General features: G+C 40.8%; 1 protein-coding gene across 2 annotated transcripts in view; it reads right to left on the minus strand.

The window, feature by feature from the left end:
- SDAD1 (SDA1 domain containing 1) overlaps positions 1–15,516 on the minus strand; it is a 28,841-nt gene that overhangs the window by 2,086 nt on the left and 11,239 nt on the right. Inside the window, exons 9-22 of one of the 2 annotated variants that reach the window (XM_037050965.1) lie at positions 15,319–15,420; positions 14,688–14,757; positions 13,396–13,499; positions 11,192–11,249; positions 8,138–8,196; positions 7,451–7,527; positions 5,984–6,081; positions 5,800–5,876; positions 5,070–5,199; positions 3,566–3,660; positions 3,241–3,431; positions 3,052–3,136; positions 1,840–2,001; positions 1,710–1,730 (exon numbers count right to left, since the gene is read on the minus strand). In XM_037050965.1, coding sequence (XP_036906860.1) covers positions 1,725–1,730; positions 1,840–2,001; positions 3,052–3,136; positions 3,241–3,431; positions 3,566–3,660; positions 5,070–5,199; positions 5,800–5,876; positions 5,984–6,081; positions 7,451–7,527; positions 8,138–8,196; positions 11,192–11,249; positions 13,396–13,499; positions 14,688–14,757; positions 15,319–15,420 — 1,314 coding nt within the window. In that variant the 3' untranslated portion in view covers positions 1,710–1,724. Of the gene's footprint in view, positions 1–1,709; positions 1,731–1,839; positions 2,002–3,051; positions 3,137–3,240; positions 3,432–3,565; positions 3,661–5,069; positions 5,200–5,799; positions 5,877–5,983; positions 6,082–7,450; positions 7,528–8,137; positions 8,197–11,191; positions 11,250–13,395; positions 13,500–14,687; positions 14,758–15,318; positions 15,421–15,516 lie in introns of those variants that run through there. The other variant, XM_037050964.1, reaches the window with a different exon arrangement.

The following is a 15,516-nucleotide window of genomic DNA, read 5'->3' on the forward strand; positions in this document are numbered from 1 at the left end:
GGACCTGGCCTGCAACCCAGGCATGTGCCCTGACTGGGGGTCAAACCAGCAACCTTCCAGCTCACAGGCTGGAACTTAGTCCACTGAGTCACACCAGCCAGAGCTAGCTTTTGAATTGTAACAAGAAGAAGGTGTTCATTTTGGAGGCGGGGAGGAGAAGGGGATTAGAAGTTGTCATGTAAATGTTCAAAGTTTTAAAATTTTGTGATTATAATTTATCAATTCCTTGCCTTTGGCTCATATCTGGGTCTTGGTATTTCTCTGTACATAGGCAGAATAGCTAGAACACTTAAAGTAGAAAAACTTAAGTTCATTTTAACCTAATCTGCATAGCTAAGGAGGTAATTTCTCAGACTCATTTATGTGGGTCTTATTTTCTCATCTATAAAATGGTTTTAATCACAGTATCTGGCTGGGTGTGGGTGGACAGAATTGAGCAAAATAGGAAAAAAACGAGAGAGAAAAAATCCTCCTGGACATGGACAGCAGAGTGTGGTGACTGTGGGAGGAGCAGGCTGGGAAGAGTTGGAAGTGGATATGGGGGAACTGAATGGCGATGGAGGGGACAGGACTCGGGGTGGTGAATACACACTACAGTGTATAGATAATATGTTGTAGAATTGTGCGCCCGAAACCTATACAATTTTGCTGACCAGTGTCACCCAATAAATTTAATAAGAAAGGAAGAAAAAAGTTGCAGTACCAGCACATACTGATATATACTGACTACATTAACACGCTGACAAGGAAAAGCCTGGCTTCCCAAAGGGCGTACTAGACACAGGGCAGGTAGGGGGTGCGGGGATAGCCTGGGCTAAAATGCAGCGAGGTCACAAGACCTCGTAATGAAGCAAGGCCCATCAACTACTACTATTCCCTCAACCGTAACTCTTACAAAGGGCTGATGAAGGATAAATCCATGGAGTTAATAAACTCAACTATGAACTTAAACTGAATTGGGAAATTTTAAATCTTAACTGGCACCTTTCATTTTACCTCAATTTCAACAACTTGTATGTAAAATGCTGTCACTTTACTATTTACATAATGTTGTTAAACACAGTTTAGAACCAGAAATACTAAACAAACAGGAGACTTTAAAGTGGTGCCTTAATCCAGTCAATACTGACGTGGTTCCACACAGACAGAGCACTGCCCCGGAGAGCTGGCTGCTATCTTGTCCCGGACTAGCACCTTGGAAGGCTGGTTCAGAGTGTGGGGGCAGTTTACCTATGACAGGATTCCCTGGAGCTTCTTAAGAATACAGTTAGAAAATACCCCGAGCAGCAAAAGACTTTAAAATATAAATTTGTTTTATATGGTGAATTACTGATAAACCAGCCCAGCACAAGACTAACCATCAAAGACGAAAAACGGATTAAATGGAATCCCAAAGACCTGTAAACATACAGGCTTTATAGAAGGACACGCACCAATAACGGAACTATTCAGTTTGTGCTGCTTTATTAAAACTGTTTCCGAGATGTTACCACACATAATTATTGCTTTTATAAAATGTATCAGGCTTATTATAATAACCACTCAAAAATCTTGTTCAGTTCATTTTGATATTTCACATAAATGTCAGAATTTTAGCAAAGAAATCTGTATCCCTTTACTTACAGAGAAAAACAGACTCCACTTTCGTCACACACATGAATCTCAGCCAAGTCAGGTCTAGAGGTCACATGCCCTATCTCCCACCTCTCCAAAAACACTCCCCACTAACCCTAAGACACATAATGCAAGGTCTTCAAGAAGCACAGGTCCACTCCAAGTGCAAAGGTATCTTAGAATGACAATACTACTCTAGCCAGTCAAGCTTGAAGTTGAACTTACCTGCTTTTCTCGGAAGGAACGCTTATTTTTTGAGCGGACATTATGGCTATATCGCATCATCATAAAGTTTTTCTGCTTTTTCTTCTCTTTATTTGTAGAACTGGAAAATGGATTGATTTTGGTTTTCTTCCTCACAAACTCTTTTCGGTCTGTCTTCCCAGCCTATCAGCACACACACGTAAGAAAACACCTCATGAGATAGCTAATCAACATACACGTCTCCTCTGCGCCGGCCACTCTACTGGATGCCAAGGACACAAAGATGAGTGGAACCAGTCTCTGCTCTCTGGGGACTCGGCCCTGGGGAAACGGACCATGACATAGCGGAATGGGGCAAGGGCAGCTCAATGGAAGAAAAGGCCCTATCAGCCTGGTGAGGTCTGAGGAACTTCCCAGAAAGGAAAACCTGTGAGCTGCTTTTTGCAGACTGAAGGCATCCATGGTGGGGAGAAAGGAGGAAGGGGTAGAGCATTTCAGAAAGTAGGAATAATGGTGTATGCAAAGGTATGGAAGAGAAAGAACATGGGTTTGTTTTTATTAAGAGTTTAGTATTTTTCGAGAGAGGGGAAGGGAGGAAGAAAAGAGAGGGACAGAAACATCGACTGGCTGCCTCTCACATGCCCCCTGCATGTGGGACCTGGCCCCCAACCCAGGCATGTGCCCTGCCTGGGAATCAAACAGGTGACCTTTCGGATGATGCCCAACCTACTGAGTGACATCAGTCATGGAGAGAACTCAGGTTTTTAAACTTATCTAAACAGGTATTAGTACAAATGAAATGTAGAGGCTTATGTGGAGCCAATACACATTGATGCCTTAAAAAAAAAAACAAAGGCACAGAAAATGAAGGTGGAAATGCAGGCAGGGTGCAATTGCCAGAGGCAGAATCCTATGGACTGGGTTTTCATTAACAACTGTAAACTACCCCCTGCTTTTCTCTAACAGCTTTTACAAATGTACTGAGCCTCCCACTACCATACACGTAATAGTGCTTTCTGGGCTCCACAACATGGTTTGGATGGTGGCTAGCCAGCTATTCAACTCATCTACCTGAATGCCTCGTCCCTATGCATTTTATTCTGTGTTCAGTATACCTGTATTCAAAACATTAAAATAAAATACCACCTACCATTCCGTGCCTATACCAGTCTGGGTCACGTTTCATTTTTTTGTTGTTGTTTAAAGGACCAGGGAACAATATGCCTCACTCACCATTGCAGTTGCTAGTCTTGTCTCCTTGTCAGACTTTGGCTTTTTATGAAGGTGTTCAATGTCCCGAAGAGAAAGTAACTCGCCCCTGGAATGAAGAAGAAAATGTAACATGACACAAGGGTAGAATTCCTCACTGACATTTTCATTACCAGGTGAGCTGACTGAAGACCTGGGACGTGTGCTCTGTACCTGGAATCTTCATCACTGTCTATTTCGATATATTTCCTCTTTTGGGCTTTCCCAGGGGCAGCATCGAGTTCTTTCCTCATTTGGGCCAGGCGGATTTTTTGGAAGTCTTCCTGTGTTAAAACCCGGCTGGTGCTGACGGCTGTGGCTTTGGCCTTCCGCTCCTCCGCGGGCATGCTGTTCAGCTTCCTGGACTGGAGAGCACAGAACAAACGACTGCTCGGCTACTAGCTCCAGAGGGAGCTGAGGCCCCCCACGAGGCCCGCACAGATTAGGTCTTCGTGAACATCTGAGTGACACACTTACAGAAGGGCATTTTGAAACTTACGATTTCTTGCTGCTCTTCATCGGAAGAGTGGGGCACGTCAACCCACTCCCCGTCGTCATCTGACTCCGCACTGAGACTGGCACTCTCCCACCCATCTGTGCAAGAAAGAGCACACTGCTGGTCCACCACACGAGGACTCATGGCAAATGGAGATAAATCGAGTGAAACCTTAACCTTCATAATCTCACTTGGCTCTACGAACCAAGAACTGAGTTATCTCAGTTAAACTCAGTTATCTGAGTTAAATATGCCACATCAATTTAGTTAATTTAAGGAACAGAAAATAAGAACTGACCAAGTATCTACCCTGAAACAAAACCTCCTCCACACAGAAGAGGAACAGGCTCTTGAATTAAGTAACCTGACCCAAGACAGTTACAAAATGCAGCCTACATTGAAATCATGGAAATCATGTGACTCTATAGAGGCCAAGTTCCTCCCACCAAACCATGAACATCAAAACTGCACTTGTACAGTTATTTTGGCTACATAGCAAACATCCATCTCTTCTAAGCATATTAACAAATGTTTTTAGAAACTAGTTAGGAGTCATTCAGAAATGGAGGTGGGAGATTTTGGATGTCTTGCAGACACCACAACGAAGGGGTATTAGAGTTATTAATGGAGCAATACACAGACACTTTCAATATCAGTGGTTCCCATGTTCCATAATACAGTGTCCCAGCCCTTTGGTGTGATATAGACAATCATTCATGATAAGGCTCCAACTCGGTCTCTAGCCGGCTATTTGGCTATGTTCTACCTTGCATTCTGTACTGTAATAGTTTCCTAAACCCTCCAAGGCTTTGTTCACAGTTGGCCTGGAAAGTTCCCACTGTTCTACCATTCTTCACTTACAATTCAAAATGTAGCTCACGAGTCACCATCTCCCTGGGGCCTTTTCTGAACCTTTGAGATGGACCTGACCTCTCTCCTGTCCTTCTGCCCCATTCCAATCATAAATCGCATTAACACTTGATTCCCAGCTGTTTATGAAAGGAACCATATCATTCTTCTTTGTGTTGACAGAGGCCAGCCCACAGCTAATGCCCCAGAAAGGTTTTGATGAAATCATGAATGAATGAACAGAAAGAAAACAAGCCTTCAGCAACCAATGTAATAAAGGCTAATGGTGTTGTTCCTCAAGCAGTCGACAAATTCAACAAGCATTTTCTGTCAACGAGGGACCTTTGGAAGATTGCTAAGGACTAATCCTCACCACTTTTTTCCGGGCAATAAACAAAAAATTGTTATATTTCCCAACAGACCAGGATACCCTTGACAAGGGGCAGCCACCCTGAAGGACCTGAAGAGACCTCTCCCACACTAGAGTGTAAGCACCCGAACAGCAGGAGCCATGCCCCACTGCTTGTAAGAGTGCCTGGCACATATTCACTGCTTAAGAAATACCTGCTGAATGAAGGTTCAAACAATACAGAGATTTAAAAGTCAATACAGACACTGGCAAGATGATATCCCGAACAATAGTGAAATAAACATGAACCTTCATTGTTTTCAGCATTCTCCTCTTCTTTTTCAATTTCCAGAATTTCTGCTCCTGGGATGTAATCTTTAGCATCTAATTCTCCATATTCTTGTATTCTTGCTTCTATGGAGGCCTCTGTAGGCTTACCCTAAAGGAAAGGAATCATTTTTAATACGGTTATAAGATTGTAAAACATCACTCATGAAAAGGATTCTCTAGGATTATGAATTTAGAAGTAATCTAATGACAAGAAACAGTCCACTCATGCCTTGGGTCCAAGTAAATCCCCCAAGCCAGAACTCTGTTTGCTATTTTCCTGCTTTCTTCTGATCCAGCTCAGGAAAATGGAAGTTATTAGAGAATAACTCTTCCACTTCTTAAGTCTTGAGATCACCATCTCTCTTCCTTCCCAATTCCCAAGAGATGGCATCTGGCTAGAGGCAGACAATTCAATACTGGCACCAGCTACTGACTGACCTTTGAGATTCTAATCTGTTGGTGATGCCAAAAGCTTTCAAGATAAAATAGCCTGACTGGTAAGACTCATTCATCATCAAAGAGTACATGTCAACTATAGAATGTTTAAGGCAATGGTATTCAATTAACTATATTCTGAGCTGAAAGAATAAAATTATGCACATCACCAATACTCATAAGCATGAAAAATGCTAAAACCAAAACTGTAGGGTATTAATCTTTGCCTTCTGAGACTATGACCATTAGATCAACACATGCACACTTCACCTACCCGGAATTTCTTCTGTAACATCTGAGGATTCAGTGTTCGGAAGAGCTGAATCAAAGTTCTAGCAGACATCATTACATCTGTAAAATAATACCTTTAATTTAGAAACTCCAAAGCAAAGAGTCTATTGAGATAAAAAATGATCACTCTATATTCTTTGTTCTACAGACACTAACATGCTACTTACTCTTATCTTTGTGAGTTTTATACTGTGCCAGGTCTTGGAGAAGCTCTTCAGTCATAGCTAGCGGACATCGAGCAGTTATCTCTTTTATAGCATTGATTCTACAAAAGGAAAAACGCGTTAAAAAACTCAAACAGGAATTTTGTATGGTCCAACTGCAGGTTTCCTAAAAAAGACAAAAAAGGTCCCGAAGTTGGGTTTCGTAGAGCTTATGCCTCTAAAGCTGCAGCGTGGTAGAGAGTGAGGGTGGGCAGCCTCAGAGGGCCTTTGTTCCAGGGAGTTCACAGCCATTTCCTCTACTTGTGAAATAAGAAACAGTGTCTTCTTTGTAAAGTAAATAATGGCAGCATTTATTCACCCGTTCTAAGGGGAGAAGGGACTAGGTCGAATAAGAAAAGCTAAATGTCTTTAGGGCTGTTACCCAACAAGAATTCCATAAAAAGCAGCTCCTAACATACCGCTTAGTTACCAGGACAGATTCGATAACTGTTAAACCAGTGCTCACGCTCATTAAGGTTTTTTGAATGAAATCAAAGAGCTATTGCACTGCCTAGGGATTAAAAAGTGACTTATACATATTTTTTGACTAACTCCTTCCCCTTCTTTCCACTATTCCCCTCCACCCACCTCCCTGCTGGCAGCTAGGCCAACTGTAACAGAATAAACAAGAGCAATTTTTTTAAAAGACAAAGAAAGAAATAAAAAATTTATAAATAGCGATTTAACTAACAAATCATCTGTCCCAAGGGAAGATATGAATTCAGGGTAGAGGTAGGAGAAGAACACTCAGACTGCCAAACGATCACTCATTTGAAAAAGTAAAGCTAATGAAAAAACAAAATGCTGATTAAAAAGACAAATATCTTTTCTCTTCCTCCTCAAAATTAAAAAAAAATTGTTCATTTTTAGAGAGGGGAAGGGAGGGAGAAAGAGAGTAACATCAAAGTGTGATGTCAGACACACTGACCAGCTGTCTCTCTTACACACCCCAACCAGGCTTGGCCTGCAACTCAGGCGTGCGCCCTCCATGGGAATCCAACCAGTGACCTTCCAGTTTGTTGGATGATGCTCAACCAAGCGAGCCATGCCAGTCAGGGCACTGTCCTCAAAATTCTGACCAATAACAATATCAAGCTTCCTGAGAAGACTGAAGTGTATTTTTTAAAAGATTTATTTATTTATTTTTAGAAAGGGGAAGAGGGGAGAAAGGAAGAGAAACATCAGTGTGTGTTTGCCTCTCACAAGACCCCTACTGGGGACCTGGCCTGCAACCCAGGCATGTGCCCTGACTGGGACTTGAACCAGTGACCTTTTGGTTCGCAGGCCAGTGATCAACCCGCTGAGCCACACCAGCCAAGGCTGAAGTATATTTTAAACTGGTTTCCTAGAGGCCAGGAAACCCTGGACATACTAAAGCAAACCTGGCACATTAAAAAACATACCCAGTGCCACGAGCCACGTTCTACATACCCTACTGTCATGACTTCCCCTGAGTTCTTGTCGGTGACAAAATTGTTGGCCACAGTCATGAGCAGTGACTGAATGATCTGAATTGGGAATAAAAGAAGAGTGCTGGTAAAATAATCTGCACCCACTCAAACACCTGAGGATGAAGAACAACAGATTATTCACAGAAGGAAAACAGCACTCCACCTTCCATTTGAGAGTTGGAAAGAATTAAGACTGAAGAAAATAGATAAAAATACTTCACTTGGGGTTTTAATTTTCTTGGCTAACTTCAGATTAAATTTTTCTCTCCTTTAATGTTAGTTTTCAATACAGATTAAAGAAATTGCTTTGACCATGGACAATGCAATCCAAATACTGTTTTAACCAAAAGAAGGAATTATCAGCTTTGAAAAATAATCACTATTAATTTACCGATACTTTTGACCTCCCACCATAAAATTTGGAAATTATCAGAATTGTCAACAACTTGTCCAAAACAAAGTTTACCTTCTACAGTAACTTTTTATCAGTTTCTAGAACTAAACTGTGTATATCTCAAGAGTAAATGTCTCTTCTACTCACTTAAAAATAAGGAGTGGGGGGAGAGACAGTAATACCTGTGGAAGAAGCCACTATGATATGCTTAGCAGTAACACTGCTATGCACCACACTCTAGGTCCAGACAGAAGTAAGGTTTAAAGTTCTCACCTCTGGGGGTACTAAGTGATGAGATGCTTGTGCAGCAAACAGAAGGATCTTTGTTACTTCTAAAAATGTAAGAGGTCAGAAAGGTTATAGTCAGTTTACTGTGCTGCCCTCCCAACTATAACAAACATGGTGAGGACACTCTGGCCTTAAATGCTACTGCTGCTTACTCCACACGGACACCCAGCCCCGACACCTGCGTGGCTCCCTGGCTTCCTCCAAGTCCCTACTCGATTGCTGCCTTGCTGAGTCTTTTCTAACAACATAATCTAAAATACAACCTGCCCCAGCATTGTCTGTATTTTGCTTCCTTTTTCCTCAAACACTTATCTTCACCTGGACATACATGCAGCACTCTCAGGATCTCCCTCTAGAATGTAAGCTATACGAAGGTGAGGATGTTCACTGAAATTCTTAGTGCCTAATGCAGTGCCCAGCCTAGAACTCACTAAGTGAATAAATACAAACATACACACACACACACACTGTCCCTACAAAGGGCAGTACATAGAAAGAACACTGCCTTTGGCAAAAGTGAAGTCAATCCTCATTTGCCATTTATTTGCTGAGTGACCTTGTCCTTTTCTTTTCCCCTGTACTCCACAAGACTGAAGAGAGGATTAGACGAAATTATGTATATAAAGCACTTGGCACAGTGCTTGGCTCATGTTAGATATTCAAGAAATGTTCAGCTCTTTCCTACCTAGGTTCAAGTTCAAAGGCAAAAGCAAACCTCTCTTCTTTCCTGCTTTCATATTGTTTTTAATTGAGAATACACACGAAGGCAATGAGAACAGTAAGATAAAATCATAGTATCTATCACAAAATTACAGCAAAAGATCAAAGTTCTTTTTTAGAATTTTCCACATGAGTATTTATGGTGTTACAGTAGTATTGTCATGCCCGCAGGAGATACATTTTGCAAGAGCCCCCGGTGGATGTGTGAAACCTGACCCTGCATACACTAGGTTGTTTCCTATATAGGTTGTTCTTTCCTAGGTTGTTTCCTATAGGTTGTTTCCTATGGTTGTTTCCAGCCATCCCTTGAAACAACATGGGTTTGCACTTTATGGGTACATTTATACGTGCACTTTTTTCAAAAAATTCAATAAACACAACAAAATGGTTTTTGTTATTTTTTCTTTTTTAGTTTTTCTTGGATTCTTTACTGGGATTAGAACTTCTTTTTTTCCTGTTTTTCAATGTATTGATCTTATTTGTAAATCAAAAAGAGTAAAGGCATGAAAGTAAAACAAATACAAATAACATTTCTATTTGATGTCTTTAAACCCCTTTTCTCCAGGACCTGGGAGAGCATATGTGGCTTTTCTCTTTCCTACCCTTTCCTCTCCTCCTCCCTCCTTTTCTAACATTTCCATCTGAGGCATCAAGCATCACCTGGTTGTCCTCCACTGCCACGGGGTTTAGGTTGGTGGTCTCAGGCCCATCTGATGTTTGGTAAATACTGTGGATGTTCTCACATTCCAGGTGGAGGGAGATTGGAGATAATGTGAATAAAAGAATCTCTCCACTCTGGAAGGGACCTCAGCCAAAGCCCCATTCCGCACAGGTGGAAGACTAAGGGAGAGGTGCCTCCTCCAAATTCCCTACACTTTTCTTTTTTAAAAAATTTATTTTTACAGAGAGGAGAAGGGAGGGAGAAAGAGAGGGGGAGAAACATCGACGTGCGAGAGAAACATGGATAGGCTGTCTCTCGCATGTCTCCAATCAGGGTCCTGGCACACAACCCACGTCTGTTCCCTTAACTGGGAATCGGCCTTTCGATCTGCGGGACAATGTCCAGCCCACTGAGCCATACCACTCAGGGCCCTTATACTTTTCTTACTAACACTGTCTTTTCTCTAAGTTACTTTATATAAGAATACAGTATGTAACACATATAACATATAAAATGTGTTAATCAACTGTGTATGTTATTGGTAAGGCTTCTCTGGTCAACAGGTTAGCAGTAGTTATGTTTTTGTGAAGTCAAAGTTATACAGGGATTTTCAACTATGTGGAGGATTGGTGCCTCTAATCTCCACATGTTCAAGGGTCACCTGTATACACACCTATGATAAAGTTTCTTATAAATCAGGCAAGTAAAAGTTTAACAACAACAGCCCTGGCTGGTGTAGCTCAGTGGATTGAGCACGGGCCTGCGAACCACACGATCGCCGTTCGATTCCCAGTCAGGGCACATGCCTGGGTTGCAGGCCAGTTCCCAGCAGGGGATTCAGGAGAGGCAACCATACATTGATATTTCTCTACTTCTCCCCTTCCCTTCCCCTCTAAAGATAAATAATTAAAATCTTTTAAAAAAAGTCTAACAACAAGAATAATAAGGGCAATTGTAACAATATACTGTAATAAAGTTATGTGAATATAGTTTCTTCTCTCTTACTGCACGGTCCCACCTTTGCACTGAAAGGAAGTACTTGCACTGAAATGAAGCACTTTACAGCACTTCTCGGCATCACTACCCTTGTGCTTTGGGCCACCAGTAATTAAAATACGGGTTACTGGAACACAATCACTGTGATACCCTGACGGTCAATCTGGTAACTGACAGCTACTAAGTGACTAATGGGCAGGTAGCACATACAGTGTGGATGCGCTAGAAAAAGGGATGAGTCACATATTAGGCAGGACAGAGCAAGACAACACAAGATGCTACTCAAATGGTGTGCAATTTCAATTTACGAAGTATTTCTGTAATTTTCCCTTTAACATTTTTTGCACCTTGGGCAACTGAAACCACGAAAAGCAAAACTGGAGATAGTGGAGGGTTACTATATAAGAAAAAGACTTGCTCTGAAAAAGCAATTTACTGGTCCATCCCCTCCCACCTGCAATAATTGTTTTTTAAAGTTGATGAACAGAACAATTAACACATGGCAGATTCTGGAAAGAAAACACAGGGCTCCTCCCCTCACCTCTGAAACAGAACATATACTTCACTCCTAACTCTTTGTCTTTACTAATTCCAGAACAAAACATTTTGGTAGTTATTTTAACTCCAAGGCTCCAAAGGAAGACAGCAAGTGGAAGGCTCACCTCTTTGGTGGGGCTGCAGAAACCTTTGCACGAAGGGATAGAAGTTGAAGAGAAAAAGCTGTGGGGAAATAAATGCACTGACTTTAATATTTATGTAACTAAAGCAATTATATCACCAAGTTCAACTAACTGGGAATCATTTTTTCGCTTTTTTTTTCTCAACAAGCATTTGTGCCCCAGGATCATTCAAAGTACTACGTTAACCAAGGAAAAGAAGGCTATGTTGCTATCCTAATTATGCCAAGGAAGAAGAAAGAACCTTAATCTGTATATAAAATAAGCCAGGGGGAAAAAGCAACCAAAATGCAGTATTTTCTACTTTTAAAATTGGTGTGGTTGCAGAAGTAATTCTTTAGTCTACAAAGATAAAGAGGATTATAGGAAGGAAGAGCATTCATTTTAAGTCTCCAAAGCAAGAGACAAAATAATCATTCAAATCAGAATAGCATCTAGTATATAGTGGCACACGTCGTTAATTCGTTCCAGAACTCAGGACAGGCACTGAAACCAACAAGTACCGAACAATGAAGCAATTTCTCTTGCAGGGCAGCACCGTGACTCACACAGCTTCTAGCAAGTGTGACAAGTCCCATTCGAGCACTGAGAACCAATCCATTTTTCTCACCAAAATACAACAAGTACAGGGTGTGACGAGTTCTGAAGCTGGTGAGTATTGAGGTATGACTGCAATCGGATCATGAAAACTGCCCACAGTTCTGATTCTGTTATTAGATACCAAATCAACCACTGTGGAGGAATTACTCTGAGCTCTCTCCTTTAGAGAAAAAATACTACCACTCTGGCATCTACCTGGTAATGGTACACGGGTTCCAATTATTAAAGTCATCGCAATTTTTAACATCAAGAAAAGAAACCTTCAAAGTGGACTGGTCTTTTTTCAAAGTTCATCATGTGAGGATAATTTTTTTAATTTTAGCCACAGAGCAAAACCACAACCAGAGAAGTAACGGAAGACTTGGGGTCAATATAAGGATGAATGTTCAACTGCGCAGGCAGCTGTAAACACTGGCATCGCTTCCATCACACTAAGTATGCTTAATTTACACCTCACTTTTGCTTTCTTAGCAAACTGAAATTTAGGCCAAACATAGATTTACCACCCAAATATATCAAGAATTGATTTGGTGATACTAACTTAGGTATGTCGACCATGGACAAAAAGCAATTTATTCACCAAAATGTTGGGTTTTTTTTTCCTTAGAGAAAAGGAATGAGTACTTGCACTCACATGTACTTTCGAATTTAAGTTGACATCTATACTGTTTGATGTTCAATAAACAAGTCAAGCCCATTTTGCTTTTTTCATTAAAAAATGTTTTTGAAGCAAGAGATTCAATGATTTTCAGAACAGCAATAGTCACAAGAGCAAAATAATAGGAACAACTTCAATGGTCATTTCTTTATGGCCTAAGAATTTGGCAATCTCTTCCACAGTGGCATTTAGTCCAAAAGTATGTGTGAAATACACTATAAATATATACATTGTACCACTGAAGAGCTCTTGCAATCTAATATAAAATAAATGAGCACAGAATTCAGCTTTGCAAACATGACAATCTCCCACTAGAGTGGTCTGAAAGTCAGAAAAGCTATGAAGGAATAAACAAACTGCAAAATGTAGTAATAGTCAATAAAAATACATAGGTTACATTGGTTCAGAAAAATGTATATGTGGAACCAAACTCAATAAAGTAGAAAAACAGAACACAAAATAGTGTATCCATAATCTGAATATATATGCAATTTAACATCCATACTTAAGGAAACAAAATAATAAAAACAGATATTTTCAGAGCGAAGACTTTATTCTCTAAATTGTATGGATTTAAATGTTGTGGGTAGATAAAATTAAGCCTCTCCTCTACCTTAGTGGCTTTCTTTTTACCAAGAGTAATGCTATTTCTGCCCTGACTGGTGTGTGGCTCAGTGGTTTCGGCACTGTCCTGCAAGCTGAAAGGTCGCCAGTTAGATTCCCAGTCAGGGCACATGCCTGGGTTGCAGATGGTCTGCAGTTAGGGGCAAGAGGCAACCAACTGATGTTTCTCTCACGCACACAGATATTTCTCTCCCTCTCTTCCTCTCCCTCCCTTCCACTTCTCTAAAAATAAATAAATAAAAATTTAAAAGAAAAACACAAATCTTTTATCTAATATCCACCAAGAGAAACATAATGTAATTCAAACCTCGTGAATTCCCACCAATCTGGAAATGAGGTTCATGAGCATCATCTTCACTTCAAACCTCTCCTTAGAGCTCTCTAGCTGCTTTAGCAGTTTTTCTGCAAAATCTAAAAAAGACAGTGTCAGAGAAGTACGCTGTGAGTCCATGGTCTGCGCAACATTATCTACAGATGTAGAGATAGGCAGTGGTTACAACAGATTAGCGACTTTGACAGGGCTGTGCCTGAAATCACTGTGCTGAGTCAGGAGGGTAAAAACAGCAGCATGACAGGTGAAAAGATTCGCACACAGGTCAACATGGTTTCCACAGTGCCCAGAGTTAAGTTTTACAGATGATTAACATTTTTAGCATCAGCATGGTGAGGACTGTTTAACAGGTGCTCCATTTAACAGCTCTGTTACAACTCTGGCTTTTCGACATGTGGTCCACAAACCACCAGCAGCTGGTCCACACGGCAGCTTATTAGAAATACAGAATCTCAGGCGCCACTCCAGACATACTGAATCAATGTGCACTTCAATAGCATCCCCAAGCGACTCCTATGTACCTTGAAGTTTGAGAAACAACGGCTTAGGGGTTCGACCTGCAGCCCGTGGGCCACATGTGGCCCAGGATGGCTATAAATGTAGCCCAACACAAAATTGTAAATTTATTTAAAACCTTTTTTTCCTGCTTGTCAGTTTTCATTAGTTGTTGTGCATGTAATGTGTGGCCCAAGACACTCCTCTTCTTCCAGTGTGGCCCAGAGACGCCAGAAGGTCGGACACCCCTGGTAGAGGAAGGGCTAGCAAACACTACTATAGATGAGAGTACACAGAGCATTAAAAGTTCCAATGCCCAGCTGCACCCAACACCAACTCATCAGTCTCTGGGGACAACAGGACTCAAGCTCCAGTATAGTTATATATTGTCTATGTGACTCCGATCTGCATTCCAGTTTGAGAAGTAGTGTTCTAGAACACAGTTTCCCAAACTTAGTTTCCACAGATCAGGTAAAAAAAGGAGTAACAAAAAATTGCCCATTTTTTATTTTGTCAAACACAATGTCCTACCACTACTGTGTCTATTAAAGGTAAAAATCTCTTCCATGTTTTCCTTATATTGCTGTGGACTGAGAATCAGTGCTTCAGAACGTAATTCTCTAGGCGACAACCAAATAGGAACAACTAAGGACTGACTAAGGATTGTCTAGCAAGCACCAGAGATCTTCTATTCCCTGGTAGCTCTGAAGGTAGGAAACCAAACAGGCAGAGATCAGATGAATGAGGAACCGTGGAAGTCACAATTACAGTACCTTGGGGATCATGAATCAAGTGAATAGCTGAAAAGTTAAACACCTCTGGTTTTTTCTTCTTCTTTTGTTTCTGAAAGAAAGGGAGAGGAAAAATATTTACCTTCTGAATTACAGTAATTCAGAAGGCCCTTGGGGTTAAATGTGCTCATGCACTAAAAGCTGTTATAAAGTCCACATGATTTTAAAAAATCTTTGTTCTAGTTGAACCTTTCTTTCAACTAGAAGTACAGATGGCTTCTGTCTTTTAAAAATCATCTATTAGTACCTGTAAGACTTAAAGGAATTTGGAAATACAAACATTAAAAACCAAGGGTCAAATTAATGATTTCCAAAATAATCATCACAAAATATGAAATGTACTTTTTTGTGTGTCCTCTTCTGAGAAGGCATGCCTACCAATGATACTCTAATACAGGTCATCTCAATCAGAACAAGTGACAAGTAAATTTAATCAATTAAGTTATTCAAGTCACAGATTTTGCTAGAGCTGAAAATATTTATCTAAAATTAGTGATTAAAAATTCAATACACAAGACTTTCAAAAATGTGATTTCGAATTCTTAAATGCTCTGGTTAAAAGCCTGTCCTCCCATCTAACGACCCCCACACTTGTTCCCGGGACAAGCCTCACCCTGAGCACTTTCATAGCCTTCTCCAGCCTCTTCTTGTGCTTGGAGCTTTTCTTCCCTGTGGCGTACTGCACCAGCAGGTCTCGTGCTGTTGGTCCTTCATCCTAAAAAAAAAAACCTACTTTGTAAAACCGTAAATAAATAAAACATGCATAGAAACAAAGAATAATCCTTTCAATAGCTTCTTCACACCTATACTC

The sequence above is a fragment of the Sturnira hondurensis genome, unplaced genomic scaffold (genome assembly GCF_014824575.4).
Source record: "Sturnira hondurensis isolate 20B ecotype Veracruz unplaced genomic scaffold, ASM1482457v3 Scaffold0007036, whole genome shotgun sequence".
Lineage (NCBI taxonomy): Eukaryota > Metazoa > Chordata > Mammalia > Chiroptera > Phyllostomidae > Sturnira > Sturnira hondurensis.